This window comes from Thunnus albacares, chromosome 16, assembly GCF_914725855.1.
Source record: "Thunnus albacares chromosome 16, fThuAlb1.1, whole genome shotgun sequence".
Classification (NCBI taxonomy): Eukaryota; Metazoa; Chordata; class Actinopteri; order Scombriformes; family Scombridae; genus Thunnus; species Thunnus albacares.
The window spans coordinates 24055104-24076814 of NC_058121.1; the positions used below are offsets into that span (position 1 = coordinate 24055104).

Genomic DNA, 21711 nt, shown 5'->3' on the forward strand with positions numbered 1-21711 from the left:
TCACCTTTCACAAATGTTTGTCGCTCACAAGCTGAATACATTTACGAGTCCTGCAGGACATGCATGTGTCTTTGTCTTTACTGAAACGCATCAAAATGAGTGAGAGGAAATTATCTCATGTTACAAATTGAGGCTTACATTTCAAATTTGTTCAGATGGGACTCAGCTTACTATGTGTTATTTGATTCAGTCTTTATCACCTTCTAAAATGACACATTTGAGTATATCCTGGTGTGATAGCTCTCTATCAGCAGGATGACATCTTTTGTCTGAGCCTTTGTAAACTGTTACAAATGACTTCTAAAGTCCAAGTGAAATTAAATAGCCAGTGTGTCAATCAAACACAGACACCGACATACCCGCCCCCCAGCTACTGTTAAACAGACACCCCCAGCCCCCCCCCCCCAACTGTGTCAATCAAACACAGGAACCGACTGATATTACTCCAAACACCTTTTTTCATCATTCTAATAATAAGTAACTGTTAGCAATAAATTTAAAGAACATGTTTATGTTATTTTTTGACTGCAGAGAGGATTAAACGGGACTTTAGTTGGACTTTATGATAAATCAAAGTCAAGTCAAGTACTTTGAAACGAGGGTTGGGTAGTTTTAGGCATAAAACACTTAGTTAAGGTTTGGCAGTAATTTTTACGTTTTCTTTTATTAATGGATTTCCCGTCTCTAACTGGACATTCAGGCTTTGGAGTGAGTGTTTACTTATTAGAGCGTCCAAGTCCGTCGCGTTTCTTCCAAGTACATTCATTTCACACTCGTTTTTCTTTCCACACAGAGACGAGGTGCGCTTAATTTTGTTTACCCTGAAAATGTTGTTTTGTTTTTACGAGGCTACCAAAGCGCTCTGGACCATTTGAAGCCATTTTTATGTTCCTCTTTGGTCCAGTAATGAGGCCAGTGCTGATGGAGGCAGAAGAAAAAGCTGTCGCCAGGCGCCCGTCGAGCTCTGTCGGTGTGTGTGTGTTAGTGTGTGTGCGTGTTTGTCCTTGCTTGCTTAGGTAGGTACTTTGTGTATTTTAGGTCTGTATGGCCCTTTAAACATGTGTGCACGCCTGCTCTGATGAGTGCGTTTGGTCTTTCATCTCTTATTGATGCCAGAGGGAGAAGATGGACACTGAAACATACACACACTGTCCCTGATACTAAAAGAAAACGTATTATCTTATTCTTGTAGTTTTGTCCATCATTTCTATCAGTAATGATGACATTCTTCTAGTGACATCAGTAGGAAGAAACTTGAGCAGTCAGACAATCTGACAAGTTCGAAACAAACCAGTCAAATTTGGAAGAGAAAACAAAGGAAAACGGCAAAATTATGACCAAAAACTGCCCGTTTTAATCATCCATCACAGTTTACAGACTCACTTCCTGCTTCAGCTTTTACTTAATGTACATATCTTTGTGGGCTGTAGTTATGCGCGCTGTGTTTTCTTGTGTAATGAGGGCTTGTTACCAACATTTCAGGTTTGCCCACTTTCAGTTTGACTTCCAAAGAAAGAGGTTTATAAACTTGAAATGTCTGACTGCTCGTGTTTCATGACCTGTTAAGACTTCTTTTCGGTGACTTCACCGTGTTCAAAGATCCGACAGAAATTACTATGGTGAGTACAATGTTATTATTAATGATACAAATGTTGGATGAAACTTTGAAAATTAGACCCAAATTGCAATAAACTGGAATTCCTTCAAAGAAGTTACGGTTTTAGAAGAAAACTGTCGATGATGTTGTACAGCTTAATTGAAACGGCGGCTGTTTCAAGTTAATCCATCCATGACCTCGCCAGACCACAAAGAAAGCTTCTAAATTCTGGTCCGTCTTTTCCCAGCCGTGTACGAGAGATTTTTCTCGCTGAAATCCGACCCCCGTGCGTGCAGAACAGCGAATGGAAAAGTTTTAATAAACTGAATATTGGTTAAAATGCCACAGTGTTGTTGTAAGTGTCAACCATTAGTTTATGTGAAAATGTTGCATAATATTACTTTAGCTGAGAGAGAACCACATTCAAAAAAAAAAAAAACCCAAATATGAGCCAAATGTCACAGCTTCTCCCTCTGCAAATGATAAACATATTTAAGCAGTAATGACAGTGAATAATAGCACGCTATCAGGTGTTGAGCATTAGATTAATTACAGTTCATCAGCTAATGACACTCTGATAAAGACATCCAGAGGAAAATAAATGTTTTATTTACACTGAAAAAGAAATGCACTTGGATGCACACTTTTCCTCTTGCAGAAAATACACATATTTTGACAGTAATGGCAAATTTGGTCTGCTACCTGGTGCTGAATGATTACATTAATTATAACACATTATTAGTGATAATTCTCTTTATCTGCCTCCATTCTGGTCAGCACTTTCTGCTGATAAAACAGCACAGAGTAGCGTTCATTTTCCCTAATCACAACGTGCTGCTCAACAGATTTATTTCTGGTAATGTTGGGAGGAGAGAGGGGGGGGAGGAAGAGGAAGATAGAAGAAAACGAGGGCAAAAAAGTGGGGAGAGGAAGTAGAGAGAGAAAAGTAAGGCAAGAGAACAAAATTAGGGTAGAAAACAGACGGAGAACTGATCGAGAAGAAGGAGAATGAAGGAAGAATAGATGGATCCGAGTCCAAAACAGAGGAAGCTGTCATATTTGCTGTGTCAAACCGTTATATGTTTAACGGACGACTCCACCTTCCATGTAGATCTATCTGTGGACTCGCAGTATCTTACACGATACACCCACTTTACTACATGACACACCCACTTGGTTAGGTTTAGGGTGTGTTGTGTAGGTGTGCAAGACCTTCCCAGGTTTTTCAAATGGAAATGCCCACTCAGCAGTTAGCAAAAAGCAGTGATGTGGGTTAGAACCAGAGCACTGAAGCCCTCCCCCACCACCACCACCACCACCACACACACAAACACACAGAAACACACATACACGCAGTTTGGTAACAATGTCTTCCTAACATACTCCCTCGTTAGGTTACCGGCTTGCTAGCGTGTTACCGTTTAGTTTGCCAGCCCTGCAAGTACTTTGTGACCAAGCTTTCAACTAGTTCATGAGGATGAATGGAATTTAGACTGAGGTGATGATGGGAGAATAGTAAGAAGTAATGCATTTTGTCGTTAATTAGTAAATCTGCACAGAGCTTTTGTCTAGAGTTTAACTTTGAATTTTGACACATAAATGCACACTGTTGACTAGCCTTTTGACGGAGCTGACCTTTGAGAGAATTGTTAGCTTAAGTGTTCAAAATGGAAGAAGCATATTAACTGTCTGTACTTGTGTTCTTGTGGACTTGTGAAACATCATCAGTCACAGCTCAGGTACTGTTCCAATTCAATATCTGCATCTAGCCAAGTACAGTCCAAATATCTGGATGTGTTCTTGCTCCCCCCCCACTTCTTCCCTCCTTTTTTGTGGGGGGGGGGAATGCATCAGCAGCTGACTTGTGTGGACTTGGGACAGCCAAGTATCCCAGAATGCATTTGGCACCAACTGGCAGTGATGGATGAGATTTTGAGTCAGACTAAAAGCTGTAATAATTTTCCCTGTAGGATTATTAATATGTCACTTTATTAAGTTTTAATATTTTTTCAGGCAAGAAAGTAACAGTGTAGATTCCCAATATGCGGTCAGTTTATCCAAATAACGCCTGCTTGGAAATTTGCTCCCACATTTTCAGAGGTGTGAGGAGCTGCTGACTGGGTGAGACCAGCCGGTCATTTCAGCTGCTAGCAGACCGACTCCTGAGATGATCGGCCGGTCAACGTCCGTCGTCATTATCCGATTAAGTGATCCGTGCAGTTGAATGGGAGTTTGGTTTTTATTTGTTTGAATCTGAATTTAGTTTTTCTTTATTTGTTTTGTTTGGGGTTTTTTTACTTATTTGTTAGTATGCACTTTGTTCACTCACTTTGTACACTTTTTTCTGGATTGGCAACACCTTGTTTGTAGTAAGAGAAGAAAAAACAAGAATAACTAAGGGAGGAAAGTGAGAGAAAGAGGCAAAGAGGGGGGTATGAAGGAGAAAAAAGTGAAAAAAGAGGAGAAGGACAAAGGACAAAAGGTGAAGAAGAAGGGAAGAAAAAGAGAGAGGTAGATTATGACTGGGCACAATCCTCAGCCCTCCTCACCTCTTTTGAACCACATGCCATCCACGATTACCGAATTCCTCCTTTTTCACTCGGTTGATCACTGCGATGATTTGCTGACATTCTCTTGAACACATTCCTTCTGTTACTGTGTGAGTGAGTCTGGACAAAGTCTCCGCTTTCATTGCCTGCCTGTCTCCCACTCCCTCTGAAGGCCAGTGAATATACAGTATGTGTGGGCCGCAGCCAGGCTCAGGATTACATTTCAAATGGCCAAAATACTTGAGGAGCGCTTGATTTTTGGCAGCCGTGAGCGCACAGTGGGTTAGACAGACTGTCCCTGAAATGAAACATCATGGGTTTGATCCCTGCGAGCAGCCAATCTGTTTCCCACCACAACCCACAAAGTCTGATTGATTGTGAATCTGCATACTATCAAAAACCAGTATGAGAAAGTTTCTTTTTGCAGAATGTCAGGGATTCATGTTAGCCAACTCATGCACAGTTCTGTAGGTGGAATTTTTTGCAGTCCATGTATCTCAACATTTTCTTGTTGTGATTGTTTTTGTTATGTAATTTGAATTTTTAATGTTTTGGGGAAATCTGGGGATAAAATCTTTTTTTCTTTTACTCTCTTTTGCTGTTTTTTAACACCTTCACAATACTTTCTGAAATAAAAAGTTTTCATATAGCCAAATCTTATAATACTATATTTATCCCCCCATTTATAAATATAATATAAATATAACCTACTGACCCAAAGTTATGTCTGAATGCATCAAAGTTAATGTCAGTGCATTAAAATTACTGTGTAAATACCTGACTTTTCTCAATGCTGTCTCCTAGAAATTATGGTTAAATACAACTAAATTGCAACTTTAAATATGTTTTCTTTCAACATAATAAGTAGAGCTGCAACAATTAGTCAATTGATTGATTACTCATTCAACAGAAAATGATTGGCCAACTAATTGGTTAATTGATGAATCGTTTTTAGTCATTTTTTAAGACAAAAAAAAGACGAAATTCTACTCTGAAAAAAGACATTTGAGGATGTCAATTTGGGTTCTGGTAAACAGTAATTAATATTTTTCACCATTTTTTACATTTTATAGACCAAACAACTAGTTGATTAATCAAGAAAACATACAAGTAAAATTCAGTGACAGCGTATTTCATCTTTCTACCACCAAAATATTTGATCTTGCAGTGCAATATCAGCTTCAGCCAACAGCTTTTAGTTAAAATTAGCGAAGGGTCATAGTCGTCAATCATAGTTGATACAGAAAAAGTCTGCAGTGACTTGAAAGATGTGTTTATTAACATTTAAACCGCAGCCTTTCACTAACCTCCTTGTTCCCTACCAGTGTGTTACATAAATGTAGCTTCATTCATCCAAAAAAAAAATGTTGCCTTTCATCATAATCCAGGCAGTGATTACTTAAATAATTCAGTATTATATAAACATAATTTCTAGGAGACAAGGTTTCTTTTCTTGCTAAACTTTCCCAAATTGTAAACCATGTTCCCTGATCATTTTAACTGATTAACCTTTCTGTTTTTAATCTCCCCACCCCTCCCCAAAGGTGTCTCCCCACCCGGCAACACACCACTCACAACCAGCTGTGACTCCCCTGGACTGGGCTGCCCAGGTAGGAAAAATTAACACACCTCCATTGTTAACATGGTCTTCGCAATTTGGGTTATGACCAACAGGTAAAAGTGTTCAATTATCCAGTAAAATATCTTAACATCTACTGACAGACATTCATGGTTCCCTGTCAATACTACTAATGACTGTGGTAATTCTCTGACTTTCTCTCTAGCGCCAACATGAGGATAACATTTTTGGTTTTGAGTGAAATGTATTGCCATGTAATTTGGTACAGCCATTCAGGATGATTTATAACAACTTTTGTTACAGCTTAACTTTTCTATTGCTGCCATCATCAGGTCAATGCTGGGAATGTCACAGCACTGTCAGCATGGTAGCTTCCTGGAGTCATTTTTGTGTCTCAAAGCGCTGCTGTGCTTAAGTACAGTGGTGCTTTTATCAATACGCCATGTTTTCCACCTCAGCCAAGCGTAAAAGTGTTTCTTCGATACTTCAAGACTCTTGAATTTTCGGCTTTTCCACTCGGATGCAAAATGCAAATAAAAACAGGTGGATGGAAGCAAGCCTTAGTCTTGTTAGAAAAGAAATTGAGAAAGTTAAAAAATAATGAATATCATATCATTTTCAAAACTCTGTTGTCTGTCAACCATAACTACCATTGCTTGTATCTTCTGGCAGTTTGAAGATTGATATTGGAACCCCTAACCTACTGCCGAGAATGATGTACGTATATAACTGAGGTTTTCTTCCATGACCACATACATATTTAATACAAGTGAACCCAGTGGGAATCAAACTCTCAACTTTGGCAGCATCAGTTCCATCCACTTCCAATTCAGCTTCACAGGATTAGGGTTTTTGCTGTCAGTCACTTCTCTTTGTGCCTTGTTAAGAAACCCTCAAAGTTCCAGTGCGTCCAATGTTTCCTGAACCCCCTAATGCTGCTTAACTCCTGAAATGCACTGTGGACATCTTGTTCAGAGAAACTCTTTAACCTCAAACTGACTCGAGTTTGGTTCACAGAGCCTCTGGTTCCCCAAAGCACCGAGAATATTCTGGCCTCCAAACTTTCACATCATCCATCTGCAGCTCTAATGTTTGAAAATGCTGCAAAGTCACATGAACTTCTTTTTGAGATTCACCTTCATCGTTTTGGTTTTTGTGCGGCATGCATGTACTAAGTAGACTGTGTGAAGTCGTCTTGCTGGACAGTGTATTTGTTGCCATTTCAAGTCATATACTGATTGGTTTGTTTACAGCCGTGGGTCGTAGCAGCAGTCACATTGTGAGAATTTGGTCCTAAATTTCTGACTCTGTCTTTGGTCGGCAGAGCTCTGACTCGAACATCAGTAGACAGTGAGATCTAGGACACTGATTTGGATTGATGGCCAAAGATTCCACCACCTTTCTCTCACCATTGTAAACTTTCATCTTAGACAGCCCAAAATTGCACAGTGTAAAGTGGCTTTAAAGAGTTAATTGATTGGAATAATAATGACAGATTAATGAATAATTAAGGAGAAGAGATGAAAAAAAGAGAGGACAGGAATCTCAAACAAATTGATTGAAATGAGGACACAGTTGGTCCTCTCTGCTTGTTCTTAGCTGACCCTTCTTCACCATATCAAGTGCCAGCAGATGAGAAAAGAGTGTAGAAAGGTTGTAATTAAATAAGCATTTACTTTCTGCTGCTGACTCTCACTAAATTATGTAGAAAAGAATCTCTTGGGATATGCTATGTTCATGACATTATCCTTAAATAACCCCCGTGTGTCCTGAGAGGACTGCAAGAGAATATATGGAAAAGAACCAAGTAAGGGAAATCACCCCAGGGTGCTGTTCAGCTGCAGCAATGAGCCCCTTTCAGCCCAACCAAATCCATTAAAGCTGGAGTACTGTCCATGCACAGGTCATGACCTGAAGAAAATCTCACTATAGCTGATCACCTGGCCTCCAGGAGGTCTCATAATCTGGAGTGTACCATTAGGATTGGTCTGAACAGTAGCTTGGGGCCAGCTGACAACATGACCCAACCCCACTCCCTAAATGTCAGTTCTCACACTATCCTGAGCTATGGTGGCCCCAGAGGGACATTTCTCTAAAGGTCAGTTTTTGTGAGGTTGTGCTCAAGAGGGGAAGGAAGTCGAGCCAATTAAGTTACAGCTTTTGTTCCAGAATATAAATGACTTTGACAGCCCAACAGGTCATGGGAGAGCACCAACAAGTTTATATGTTAAATCATTGAATTAGATTGGTCTTTAGATTGCAGGGTCAGGTAAAGAGCAGCACCCCTGGAACTGCTACAAAAGTCAATGTCCTGGTATTTGATTGAATGCCACGCTTTGTATCCATTGAGACACCAGGACACCTGAATCCCCAGTTAGAACAGGTGTGCGTCAGCAAACTAACCTCCATTAAGTTGAAACCATCCAGGAAAACGCAATTGTCTTTACTACAATAAAGAATGGGAAACAGAGCCACCAGTCACATGAGAGAGGAACCGAATTTGAATGAAAAAAGTGAATGAAAATTTTCTTCGCATTCAATCTGAATGCTTACATTTCAATTTGGGACTAGATAAATGTGGCTGTCACAAGCTGGCAAAATAAATATTTGCTTTTCAAGTTGTCTTTGTGTGAGGTTTTCCGTCCAGTATTGCGATAAGAAATGGCACTGAAATAAAGTTATTGTCACACTTGTTTAACCTCTTGCGGCCTCGGATGTCAGATTTAAATTTCCCCATTTTTTGTTGATCAACTCAAGTCATGTTTGTATTTCATTTTGGCTAACATTGTTAGCAATTAGTTTGGAGTCCTCGGTGTCTAACTTTAACGATGATCTGAGGAACAGGTTGCTCATTTTATGTTACAAAGCTGTTGGAAAACAATAGAGAATGTACACAAAGGAATTTTCTATTGTATACCCCTACCTCCCGTTAAAGGTTCTACACTGAAGAGGATCTTTTGTCATGCAGCTTCACAAACATTCATCATCCTCTGCATCTTTTTTCTCTCTCTCTCTCATCCCAACCCCCTTGTCACTACCACCAGCCGCTTCCTCTCCCGCCACCCCATCCACTGACTCCACTAACACCATCCATGCTACTAATGCCAACACCCACGGTAAGCAACCCTCATCCTCGCCCTCTGACTCCCTCCTCTTTCATTTTTATCTGTAGCTTCTTACACCTCCTTTCCTCCTGATGTTACCTCCTTTTCAATGTTTTTTTGCTTCCTGTTTTTTTCTCCTCCTGCTCTTGTTTTTTCCACCTGAACCCCTTTTTTCTAAATCTCGTTTATGCTGATCAGCCACTGCGCTGATCATTTTTGATGGTATTTCTATTTATCACATGATTTTTGTCCATGGTAACTAAAGCCAAAGAGTTCTTTTTGGTCCTGTTCTCTTTCTGTTATCCGTAAATTTAAGATCAATTTTGGAGCTTATTTATGATCCAACAGTAAGATTACAAGTCATTTACATTTAATGTCTTTTTGTTGAAGAGGCTTCCATCATAAAAATCGCCATGTTGGACCTTTCAAGAGCCCATGAAAAGTTTCTTTTTTACCTCATCTGCACCTCTGAAAAGTTAAACCCTCTATTATTCATTTTTTCATTCTATTATCCATTATCTACTTAGGAGAAGACTCAGCTAATTCTGTTCTGATGAAATGGTCCAGATGAACATGTCTGACTGAGGATGACTCAGACTAGATAAATATTATCTCCAACTTCATTAAATTATGAGTTCATTAAATCTTTTCATTAGTTAATTATCCTTTCTGTCATTCCTTTTCCATCTGAAAAGTTTAGTGGTGAATGAGTGTTCCCGGAAATATATGAAAATCAGCTTTTGTTCTTTGATTAGTATAATGAGAATTTTTTTGTTTTAATAAAGGACTATTATGTTCTCAGTGTGATTTTAAATATGTAGCTCAACTGAAGTGGGACATTGTAGGAAACACCATTTACTTTTTTAACACAAGCATGTGAGAGGTATTATCCTTGAGCATGTAAAAAGGTCAAAGATCTGCACCCAAAAACATCAGCATTGGATGCACCTGAACGACACCTGGCGGCATTAAAACCTTTTTGTTTTCTATGTGTGGTCCCTCTCGTTGTGCTGTATTCTTTGAATTGTCATCGCCAGTCCTCTCTACCATCAGTCCATCTCCATCCACCATTCCTACTAGTAGCATGCCTCTAACCCCAACCATCAGCACCACCAGCAGCACAACCAGCTCCTCCTCCTCCCCCTCCACTGGTAAGGCTTCACTTGCTTTGCTGTTTTGTTGGCCATGTGCATTACTATACTTTCCATACAAAAAGAGTAATAACTGAATGATCCCCCCCAAAAAAGTCCGCAAAACAGACCAGTAGATCACAGAAGTGTTCTCAATTGAAACCAAGGCTAATTTAAAAAGATTTTTTGAGAATATATTCCTGAACATCAAGACAGTGATGTTCAAATTGCTATGTTTTTCTGGCACTCTCATCTCAGTGTGACTTCACAAACATTTCTTGCTCCAAGCGTGAACCCAACTGTGTACTGAGTTACAAGTTATTAGGTGCACCTGTGCAATGTGATATTATCCCATACGACAGCCATGCAAAAGGAAAGGATAACACTGTTTACAGAGCCCCTGCAGTCCCAAAAGATAATATGTTTTTATCTTGTTAATCTTTACATTATTATCCTGCTCATACACAGTGATAACGGGTGCGCACAAGATATTTGATCCATCTTGTTTACACAAGTAAACAACAAAAAAATAATGTGCCCATAACTCGTCTGAAAGATAAAAATATATAATCTTTCAGGACTTTGGGGGCTCTGTATAGTTTGAAGCTTGTGATGGAAAAACCTACTTTGACAAGAAACACAGAGGCTACATTACTATTTTATTTTTTGTACTTTATTTTCAGGTAATGTGTTTCACTTTGTCATGAGAAAAGGCTTTGAGGGTTACTAGCCAGTGCAGCTAGCAAATATTATGCTATTTTGGGCAATGAGTTTGGCTGGAGCTGCTGGATGTGTAATCTTACACAGATTCAATAAATGAGCTACTAACGTTACCCTGAACTCTGACATAATATTATCCAGGAATGGGGCTTCTCTAACATAACCTATAACTCCACAAAATGATGTAGCTAATGATATGCTCCTTGGGCTACCAAATAAAGCTAAGTTACTGTATGTTAGAAAGTTAGCCAGGCATGCTAACGTTATTAGCTCACATTATCCAATCCTCCAAACTGGATGCTGGACTCTGACATGTTGAGAAATCCAAACCTTGACAGACATGTTACGGTTACTCAGATAAGATTGGACAATCACTGTTCGGGGGAGGGGTTTAGCAAACTGTCATTTGAGATGACTCATTGGTTCACTAATTTGATTTCACACAATGATTTGAATTTCCAGTTAAAAGGTTGGCAATGACTATGAAAATGCCTTTTCACTTGCAACTCAGCATGCAGTCAACATTCATTATAAGTGATTAGTTGGCTGGGTCTGGTTGGGTTACAGCATTTTATTGTTTGTAAATGCACACAGAATTGAGCATGCCAAACAGAAAACATTAAACCAAACTGACAATGACTCCAAGATACTTTTAAGAAACTCAAAGACCTTTGAGATTGGTCTAAACTGGACCAATCAGGCTATTTCCATTAACATAGTGTGGTTGTGTGTTTTGTGTTAACTTCACTGACATGCTGACTTATTGTGCTAATCAGTTATGCCTAGCACTACCATCGCCATCACCACCAGCGCTGCTACCTCTGCATCTTCTACCACTAACGTTGCTTCAGCCAGCAGTACAGCATATGGTAAGGTAGCTAACCATATCTAACTATTGTCACTAGCTAATATCGTAAGTGAAGGTACTGATTGTGCTCTGTAATATCATTTATAACTTAACATTAATTTTGTTTTTCTGTAGATTTAAATCTTACTCATTTGTATTCCTCCCAGATATGTTTTGGTGTTGGTGGTGAGAAAGAGAGATGTATGAACAAAGATTAGACAGAGAGCTGAAGAACCACCACTTTTCAAGCTAGCTTGACGCTAGATTTTGACTGAAGCTAGCAGAAGAGAAGCTAACTTGCTGTTTTCTCGTCAGTGGTTTCTTTCTCCTGCCTTTCTAAAAATATGATATGAGGTTTTCTGTTAAATGTGAATTTCCTACAGTGGACAGTAATATTTGATAATCTCATCTTTTTAATAGAAATAAAACATGATTTAACATCCACAGCTGCCAATGAGGTTTTGACTGCACGCAAGTGTGTAAGGCCACTCATATCATGTGGCAGTTACTCTAATTACCAGCTTCTGACTTGTAAATATCATTCAAGTCAAGTTGAAAGTTAGTTTATGGCTGTGAAACTCAGGAAGCTTTTGTGTTTGCAGGTTGCTGTCCCCACAATGTAGCTGTGTTTACAGGTTGTCCCCACAATGTAGCTGCTACAGGTTGTTGTCCCCACAATGTAGCTGTGTTTACAGGTTGTCCCCACAATGTAGCTGTGTGTCCCTTCAACTTTAAGAATGCTAAATAACCCTACATTGGTTAAAAAAAACTTGATCAAAGGATTTTTATTTAATTCAGGTGTTTGACATGACAATAAGTAATCTGCTTACAGATGCATAAAGTAGCCTACCTGCAGCATGTGTGTATTACGCTAACTGATATTCTGTGATTGTTTACCTTCTTTGTAGCCCAACAGACAACCAGCAGCACGCCTACTGTTTCATCTGCTACCACTAACCACCCACCTACTAACCCTACAACGCATGGTAAGAGCAACAGCACGGGAGTGAAGCCACTGCTAAAACAGACAAGCTTTACTTACAAGATGCTTAACGCTGCTGTGAGTGCTTGTAGGTTTAATCTGCGTGGCATAAACGCTGGTAGGGACAAAATTATATACAATTTGGCTCTGTACCAGTTGATGTTCAGAAGGTCTGGGTGATAAAATTATACAGTCATTGATTACTCAACAGTGTGTCCTCAAACAAGCTGCAGAAATAATTGAACTGTAAAAAAGTGACTGTACAAGCCTGCTGTTGTGCCACACCCTCAGGCTTGGAAAAAAAAAAGTCCTTACAAGGGAAATTAAATTAAATTCAGCTTATTTTCTGACCTGGTTAAATGATTATGGGTACAGCTCTGCTTTTGATGGTACAATTATTAAACACCAGCCATGATGTTACACGTTTCAAACATTTAACAAGTACTTATTGCTGGTTTAAGAAGATTAAAGCAGTCATTAGTGTTGATATAACTTTTCTGCCTGATACATTAAACTTGATTAACCTTTTTGTCATACCTGTGTTCACAAGCATGAGCAATCATGTTCTTAACCAGACTTTAAGGAATAATAGTATGTCTAGTTGTATTTTTGATTATTGATTCATATGTTGACTTTTTTTATTCATAAAATGTAATAAAATGTTGAAAATACATAGAAAATGCCAGAGAAAAGAGGCAAATCCTCACATTTGTGTAACTTTAATCTATGAATGTTTGGTGCCTTTGTTTGTTAAATTACTTCAAAATTGTTGGTGTATTTCCTGTCAGTCAGTTGTTTAATCTTTCAACTAATACAGCATTAAGTGCATATTTTAACAATGAGGAAACAGGTTAAGAAGCTTGGCTTAACCAGTTTTCTCATAAAATATCATAATGCTTACACTTAAGCTTTCTGACATGTGTGCAAACTTGGTTTATTTTCATGTCACCAAAACTTCCACAGTATACAGTACTGACATCACTGGTAATGACTATCACTATTTTTCTTTGTTAAATAATGAATGGGAGCTTTCATGTTGTTTTAAATTTAGACCCATCTATCTGTAGAAAAAATATATTTAACCTTTTTTTTCATGGCTGCAGGGAGACTCTGTCCTTCTGTATCAAATATTTGTGTCAATCGTGGACATTGTGATTCGGAACATGGTTGATTAGAACTGTTTGCATTGTGGTGATGATGATTTTTATTTCCGAACCACTTGTACTACTAACATCAAGTTGTGCAAACATCCCATCTCACTCCTCTTCAACTTGTCTTACTCTGTTTTTCGGCCTCCTCCCTCCTCCTCTTTTCTGCTGTTGTTTCCTCTCCACAAACAGTTCCAGGAACGACTCCTCCACTGTCAGTAACTACTAACCAACCAACCACTAACACTCCTACTACTGCTACTACTACCGCTACTACTACCACTACTACTACCACTACTACTACCACTACTACTACCGCTACTACTACTGTCTCCTCTTGGGGTAAGATATACACTTGCATGCCTAGTTTGGCAACTAAGGTCTGTATGAAACACTCTTCTTTTGTCATTTTTGTCGAGTTATTTCTGTTCTCCCCCCTTGTGTTTTTCATTTTAAAAAAAACTATTCTATTATAATTTTAAGCTTTAATTAATCCAGAAAAGATTAATTTGCTCTTTTTCTGCTTCACATTCATACTTCTCTCACAAAGGAGTTTTCCCCTCTGCTGTTTAACCTAATAGTCTTGTAAGAGTTAGATTAAATCATATTTTACTAAATATATAATAGCTTTTGATCTCACTTAGTGCCTTGATGTGTTATCTTTCTGATAAATCAAACTGTGTTCAGGTTCTTTCATAACAGGTCCTGAAGTTGCTGCTTTCCTTGTAATGGTACTAACATTTTAGTTCATTTAACAAGCTAACCTAGTCATAGAAATACTCTTCTGGTTTTGTTTTAGCTTATTTTCCATTATTTATGCTTTGACAATTTCTTGCCGTGTTTTTCTGGGCTCAATTCCTGTGATTATATCTTTTCTCTGATAAGCCAATCAAGGTTCAGTTTTTTTATACTAACACTAATCGTGGTTAATGGAAATTTGGCCTGGCCCAAGTGATATAATGTCCATGGAGTATACTACTATGTTTTTTGCTTGAAAATACCCTCTTTTACTTTTATTTATTATCTGTAACCTGCTTTTTCATCACAATGGCATCTCCAACCAAAGCTTCAGCCAGTGCTGCTGCTGTAGTTACTCTTCAGCAGCCTCAACCCCTGGCTTCCCAGTTCAAGCATCTGCCTGCTGGTCTATCTGTTCGCCATAGAAGACTCAGGAGTATTTTTGGATTAACTGCTGCTGGGTTTGCTGTTTCTCAAGCCCCTAGACCTCCAGCTCCTCTACCCTTCATAAGCAGCCAAACCAGGCCTGCTTTCATTCTCAGCCCCCGTGGAAGAGCCTCTCATCGTAGGTCCCTTGCATCCAGTCAGCTAAGTCCTCCAGCTCAAGCCCCTAGTCACCTAGATACTGGATATGAACCCAGACTCTTCTTAGCTCCAGCCCCTGAACCCCCATCCTCACTTGCACCACCTCCCCCTAGACTTCCCGCCTCCCTCCTCAGGCCCCCAGGCCAACGCAGCTCTAAGACCTCCTTGGGGTTCATCTCCACCCCTCTGATCTGGCAGGGGAGGAAGAGGCCAAGTGGAGGAAGACATCCAGCTGCCACCAGAGCACCACTCAAGCCCGTGGTTCACATCACAAAGCCCGCTGTACTGCCAACAAAGCTTAAATCCACAACCAGTCCTACATACACTTCACAAACAAGTGAACTCAAACATACATCTGGGTACACACATGTACCCAGGTTGAGAAATGCAACGCACACTTCAGGGTTTCCTCATGGGACGGGCACAACTGGTCGCTCACACACTTTAGTGCAGCCGACATCTCGCACAAACTTTTCACGCCGAACAATCTCCAACAATGAGACCTCTACAACCACAGAATCAGGGATTTCAATCTCATCTCAAGGGTCACCTCCATGGCAACATAAAGATGAGGTATTAGATACAAAGGAATCTTCTCCAGCAGTGGGGGCATCATCATCATCATTATTGTCATCTTCATCATCGCTTAGCAACAGAAAGAACAAGCCTGTAGTGCCACAGTGGTCGCTGCTGAGCATGAGCGGTGCGAAAAACAAAACTGTTGCCATGGGTAACTGGACAGATCCTCAGGAGCCGCCGGGTGATGAGTACGCGTCAGGAACTGAGCCGTTTGTGTATGATTTGACTGAGCTCACGGAGGAGGGCGGTGCTTTCGGCTTGTATGAGTTTGATGCTGCCTACTCCCTGGATGAACCTGCCACCGTCCCTCCAGCCTTCATTGGTCCTGACGCCAAAAACGAACAATTATTCAACAAATCGGCTTCCCTTCCTGTTACAAGTGAACATTTGCTCACTCAAACGCATTTTCATGATGTCTCGGAAAGCCTACTGAGTGGCTTAGCAGCAGGCAGCGAGCTTCCTGTGAACCACTCAAAAGGCAGATCAATGTCAGAAACATCTTCCATCAGCAGGCCTCAGATTTCTATGCCAACTGTTTCTCAGACTTTGACAGGAGCTCAGACCCCCCACAGGGGTGCAAACACCACAAATTCAAGCAAACAAAAGCTAAGAGAAAGTTCTTATACACAAACTGCCACTGAACAATTGGAAACACTGACTTTTCAAGTAACACCATCTCTCCATATTCGCTCCCTTTCATCCCTTCTTTTCATTCAGCCGTCTTTGCCCACAGTACAACTAAGCTCTTCTGCTTTCCTCGCCAAGGAGATTTCCCCCCAACAGATCCTTTCATCTTCAGTGCAACAGGAGGAAGACATAGCTCAAATATCCATTTCCTCATTTTCTTTAAACCCACTGGACAGTTTGTATGAAACAGACGTTACTGGAAGTGATGTTGAACTTGCAGTGGCCAGAAGTAGTCTGATTAATAATTTATATAGAAGTATAGACAAATATACACAGATACATTCTTCTGCACACATCATTCTCCATAAACCTTCAGTTTTCCCCTCTCCTTCTCCTGTTCTTCCCAAAGTTTCATTTTCTTATACTTCTGTATCCCTGCTTGACTCCTCATCTACACCACTACCTCTAATCTCCTCCTCCCCATCTCTTCACTTTTTGTCAGCATCTGCTTCATCGTCAGTCTCCCCACTCGCTGTTTCTTTACCGATTTCAACCTCCCCTCCCCTTTACTCCTCAAACACCATCACTCCTCCTCTCTCTTCCTCTCCTTTCTTGTTGTCCACTACCATACCTCTTCCACTCTCCACTGCTCCTCACCAGCCCTCCCTCTTCTTACCTTCCTCTCCCAAGCAAGCTGAGCAAATGCTTTCGGACACAGACCATGTTGTTGAGTCTGATCACGTTCCAGAGTCAGATGGAGTTAGCGGAAAGTTTCAGCCATCTGTGTTGACATTTCTGTCTCTCTCCTCAAACCTTCAAAGGGACTTTGAGGTAACAAGTGTTGACACAGCATCCTTGTTGTCACTTCCTCTCTCTTCTAAAGCCCCAACTGAATCTCAGATGCCATTTATTGATGGTGCATTGCTCCCTGACAACCACTTACTTTCTGCTGAGGAGTCCTCTAAAAGTTTAATAGAACCTTTCAGGAGTCGATTGTCCTTATTCGAGAGTAATCAGCTCCATGATGCCCAATCAGGTCTGCTAGTCAGTTCAAGTGGAATTGATTTAGACTCCTTCTTTAGTCAAATTAACCCGACTCCCTCAGGACTATCTGTGGAGAATTTGGCGTCCAGTTCTGCAGTACTCACACCAGATTTACCCCCTCAAATGCAGCCGACTTTGTTGCATTCGAAGTTGGATTTGTCTTTGGTTTTGTGGCCGTCTTCTCATGCAGCCAGTCTGTCAGTCAGTCAGTTCTTGGTTCAGTCTGATCAGAGGGACTTGAGTGACATATATACTCTGCCAGACAAGTCACGTCTGCCAGACGAGTCTGATGTTGGCTTTAAAACACTGCCAGCAGCTGGCATTTGGGCCTCTGAACGCACCCCTGCTCTGCTTCAGGCAAATAGTGAAAGAATGCAGCACTTGCACTCTGCTTCTTTGTCTTCAAACCCCTTACTTTCAATTTGGAGTCCCCTTTCACATCGCCTTGACAACCTGTCGCTCACTGTATCTTTGGAGACTCTTCCTGCTGCAACGGTGATGCAAGTTGCCAGGGTGACAGAGCGGATGCAGGGAGGGGAAACCACAGTGTCTTCCTTCTCATCCTCCCCTAATCCTGTAGTTGAGGACTCTTTTCTCTTGGCTCAGACATCCTCATCCGGGTCACAAGTCAGACATACTTCCACCCTGACCTTTAACAGAGATCCATGGAGGCTGCAGCTTACAAGCTCCCGTTTATATACTGACAACCGGTTGAACATAAACACCGCCACTGGTGCTCACACTAATTCCAGGGGCTCACAGGCACTTGCTGGCTATGACGATGCTTTTAATCACCCCACTTCCCCTTTGTCGAATCCATCTGTCATGGCACAGACCCAGATGCTGGCACTCCACAGCAGCCCGAGTGCACAGCTTGGCACTGTAACCCCCCAACACACTTCAGGGCTGGATTATAAGCACCACTCAGGCTTGTCACAAACTAACACTGAACACCCTGGCCGCCTGAGCCATACACACAGTTCAGCACATACACAGACCGCTCAAGCACCCATGAGCCAGTTTTTGGATGCAAGCGAGAAACTAGACATGAGTCAGAGGACAGGGTGGGACACACAAAATGCAGAGGCACATGTTGACATTGGGGGGCAGCTGCAGCAATCATCCCACTTAATTTCCTTTGCGCTTACTTACCCACTCCTTTTGCCCTCTATGTTGCCTTCTATTTCTCCTGCAGCAACTCTCTCACCTCTTTTTCCCTCTCTTCACCTTTCTCCCATCTCTCCTGCAATCCTTTCCCCCATAATCATCTCCTCCCTCCCCCTGTCATCTACTATCACCCCTTCTCTCTCTCCTCTCCTCCCCGCCTGGGCAGTATTGCCAGCGGTGTCTGAAGGCATGGCAGAGACAGAAATTGGCTCCTTGTCGCCCACTCGGCCGACTAACAGATTCCCCCAGCCCACAACAACTCAATCCCCTCTGGACAACTATTCACAGTCGTTCCAAAGATCCTCCACAGACCCTGTTAGCCACTCAGTGCAGCAGTTCATCACCGTCAGCCAATTACTTCCTGTTGATCAAGCTTCCACACTCCCTCGTGACAAACTGAAATCCAGCCACTCACAACCCCTTGTTTCTGCTGAAGTGTATGACAAGGACAAGGTTTTGCCACAGCTTGCAAACAACTCACAGACAGTAGATGCTTCCAGGTTTGTTGCTGGGTCAATATCTTCACTTGAAGCCTCAAATAACCTCACTGCGACAGGAAAGTTGTCACATCTCTCTACTTTATTTGACCCTGCAGATGTTATTCCAAAAATCCATATTGCGGATGAACATGTCTCTGCTGTGGGACTGGTTTCCTCAGCAGTTAACAACAGTGACAGTATAACTCAGGATGTATTGTTTAATGGAAGTCTGAATCCAGAAGCTGCTCTTACTGAAATGCAAACTACCTCTGAACCCAGTTATAAACTCAGCTCTGCAGAAACAACACAACCCACTGGTGCTCTGGTTATTCCAAACTCCCTGCACACTTCTGGCCTAAATATCCCTTCTTCCACCCGGGGCTCCTCTATCGATGCCCCAGATCAAGGCTTTATTTCTGGGTTTGAGGAGCTCCCTCCTTCCATGAGTGACAACCAAACTGTGAACACAGCTGGCTTAAAATATCTCTCCAAGTCAAACACAACCACTGTTGTAACACTTAAAGACTCTCCTTTAGCCCCAATTAAAATGACAAACTCTACGAAGGATAAAAATGCCACGACTTTGATTGAAAGAGGCATTGAAGCAGCTTCTCAGGGGAATATGACAGGCAACAAACCAATACCATATCTCAGTGTGAACACAAATTCAACAGTTTCAAAGCCTGGTTTGATCTCAAGTCCAAGTGTGTCAAATCACAGTTGGAATCAGACCTCAGGAGACCTCAGTGATGGCGATGTCAAAGATAAATATGTCCACCATTCCCCTACGTTACCTGTGGTTGATGATGCTCATCATTTTATAACCACAAAGAACTCCTCTACAGCGGCTCCTTTTAAAGCAGTCAGTACATCAGCTATCAACGGCAGCCTAAAAAAGGCGACGGTGCGCCCTACTCCTGGATACCCAACTGTGGATTTAGCTGCCAAACCCACGTTGCCATGCCAATGTAAACAACGCTTTCATTTTACATGTCTGTGTGGACTGTCATCGGGGAACAGTATGTCATGCAGTAACAAAAAACTGTAGATGTAGAGAATCAAAAGCACAATCATCTGTAATGACAGTAGCATGCACTGTGAAAAAATCATCATAGTAATTTGTATGAAGTCTTAAAGTCTTTTTTTTTATTTAAAACAGGTGAAAACTCTAGTGTTTAACTTAAGAAATATATTGAAACAAGTGACATATGCCTGCAGATTGCAATATACACTGTATGGCCAAAAGTATATGGACATCCCTGCCCACCTATGTTGGTGCACTCGCAGTCTGGGTCGTTTTTTTAATGGTTTGGACTTGGCTTCTTACTTCTTACTTACTGCTGCAGCATTAATAGTGTTTTTCCAACTTTGTGGAAACAGTTTGGAGAAGACCCTTCCCATTTTCAATGTGACAATGCCCCCATGCACAAAGCCAGCTCCAGGTTTTCCCAGTTTGGTGTGGAAGAACTTGACTGGCCCTGACCTCAACCCCATCCAACATCTTTTGGATGAACTGGAACGCTGACTGTGAGCTGTTATAGCAGCAGATTTAATACTCATGATGTTGAAATCACATTTTCAACTATCACATATGGCTGTAATGTACAGGTGTCCACATCATTTTGGCTATATAGTGTGTGTATGTTATTGTTTGATTTAAAACAAAAATCTTGCAGTAGGTCGAGATACTAATACTACCTTTTGGCAGATAATAAATAATACATTTCTTTTTAAAAAACAAGATTTTAAGACTGAATACATGAATAGATTACTTCTTGAGGTGGATGGGTTTTGCATTGTAGTGGCTGAATAGCATTTTTTACATCAATAACTAGATTCAATAGTCTTTATTTTGTCTGTACCATAGTGGTTGTTATATATATACTGTAGCTGTCAATCAAGAGAATTGATGGGATCCCTCAGGTATTGGAGGCTGGTGATTGGTTTATCATGATTTTGGGCCACGTGTAGAACATTAACAGGGAGTTTAGTTGTCCAATCAGACTGTAGTATTTAGCCTGGTACTTGTAGTTCAAACAAATGTATTGCAGCTCTACCTCATCTTTTTCTTTTATTTTCCACTGTCACTTCCTCTTTCATCTGTCCATCATTAGGGTATATACTTTAGTGAGAAAGACTTCAATCAGCCTCTACTGCCTCATTTCTTGCTCTCTTGACTTCCCTGTTCCTCTCTGAGTCTTTTAGTCCATTCAGCTCTTTGGTAGAGACGTCCTGCTCTGCTGCTTGGACTCTCACACAGTTAATAACTGCTGTAAAGTCCGGTTGACATGTTTGAAATGACCGGCTGCTTCTGAAACTCTCCCAGAAAAAACATGTCACTGAAGGTCTGCAGCTTGCAGGGTCTCCCACCAGAACTGATGGAGCAGAAGTCTTCTGACTGTTCAGTAGCACCTACTAACAATTTTAAATACCAGAGGGACACCTAGTGGCCAATGTGACGCATAGCAGGAGGCCTTGAAAATGCTACATCACTGAAAAAAACTGCTTCAGTTTGAGACATTTAAATAAGATTCTTAACATACTGTGTGTCTGCTGTTGGAGAACTCACTTTATTTGAAATAACAGGTCAATAATAACATAACTTACATCTTTTTAACTGGAGAGGAAGAGAAAATCAGATGTTGAACGTTGTAGAAAAGTATCATTGCCTATTCATGATTGCTGATATAATAAAAATTAATTTGAGGAAGAACTATTTAGAGGACAAAGTTATTTCTAATATAACTATTTGAATAATGAAAGAATCATTAGGCAAAGACATTTTTGGACAAGTATAGACACTTTAATGTTCTCTCAAAGGATTCTGGTCAGTCTG

The 21711-nt window shown here is 40.8% G+C and overlaps 1 protein-coding gene across 10 annotated transcripts in view; it reads left to right on the plus strand.

Moving 5' to 3' along the window:
- adgrg6 (adhesion G protein-coupled receptor G6) overlaps nucleotides 1–21711 on the plus strand; it is a 132472-nt gene that overhangs the window by 53817 nt on the left and 56944 nt on the right. For 7 of the 10 annotated variants that reach the window (XR_006407784.1, XR_006407785.1, XM_044376650.1 and 4 more), the window contains 6 exons: nucleotides 5691–5756; nucleotides 8770–8841; nucleotides 9867–9980; nucleotides 11456–11548; nucleotides 12435–12512; nucleotides 13849–13998. Coding sequence is in view for 8 of the 10 variants with exons in the window: in XM_044376650.1 (XP_044232585.1) it covers nucleotides 5691–5756; nucleotides 8770–8841; nucleotides 9867–9980; nucleotides 11456–11548; nucleotides 12435–12512; nucleotides 13849–13998 (573 nt within the window). In the remaining 2 variants the exon portion in view is untranslated. The remainder of the gene's footprint in view (nucleotides 1–5690; nucleotides 5757–8769; nucleotides 8842–9866; nucleotides 9981–11455; nucleotides 11549–12434; nucleotides 12513–13848; nucleotides 13999–21711) is intronic. The other 3 variants (XM_044376652.1, XM_044376653.1, XM_044376646.1) reach the window with 2 other exon arrangements.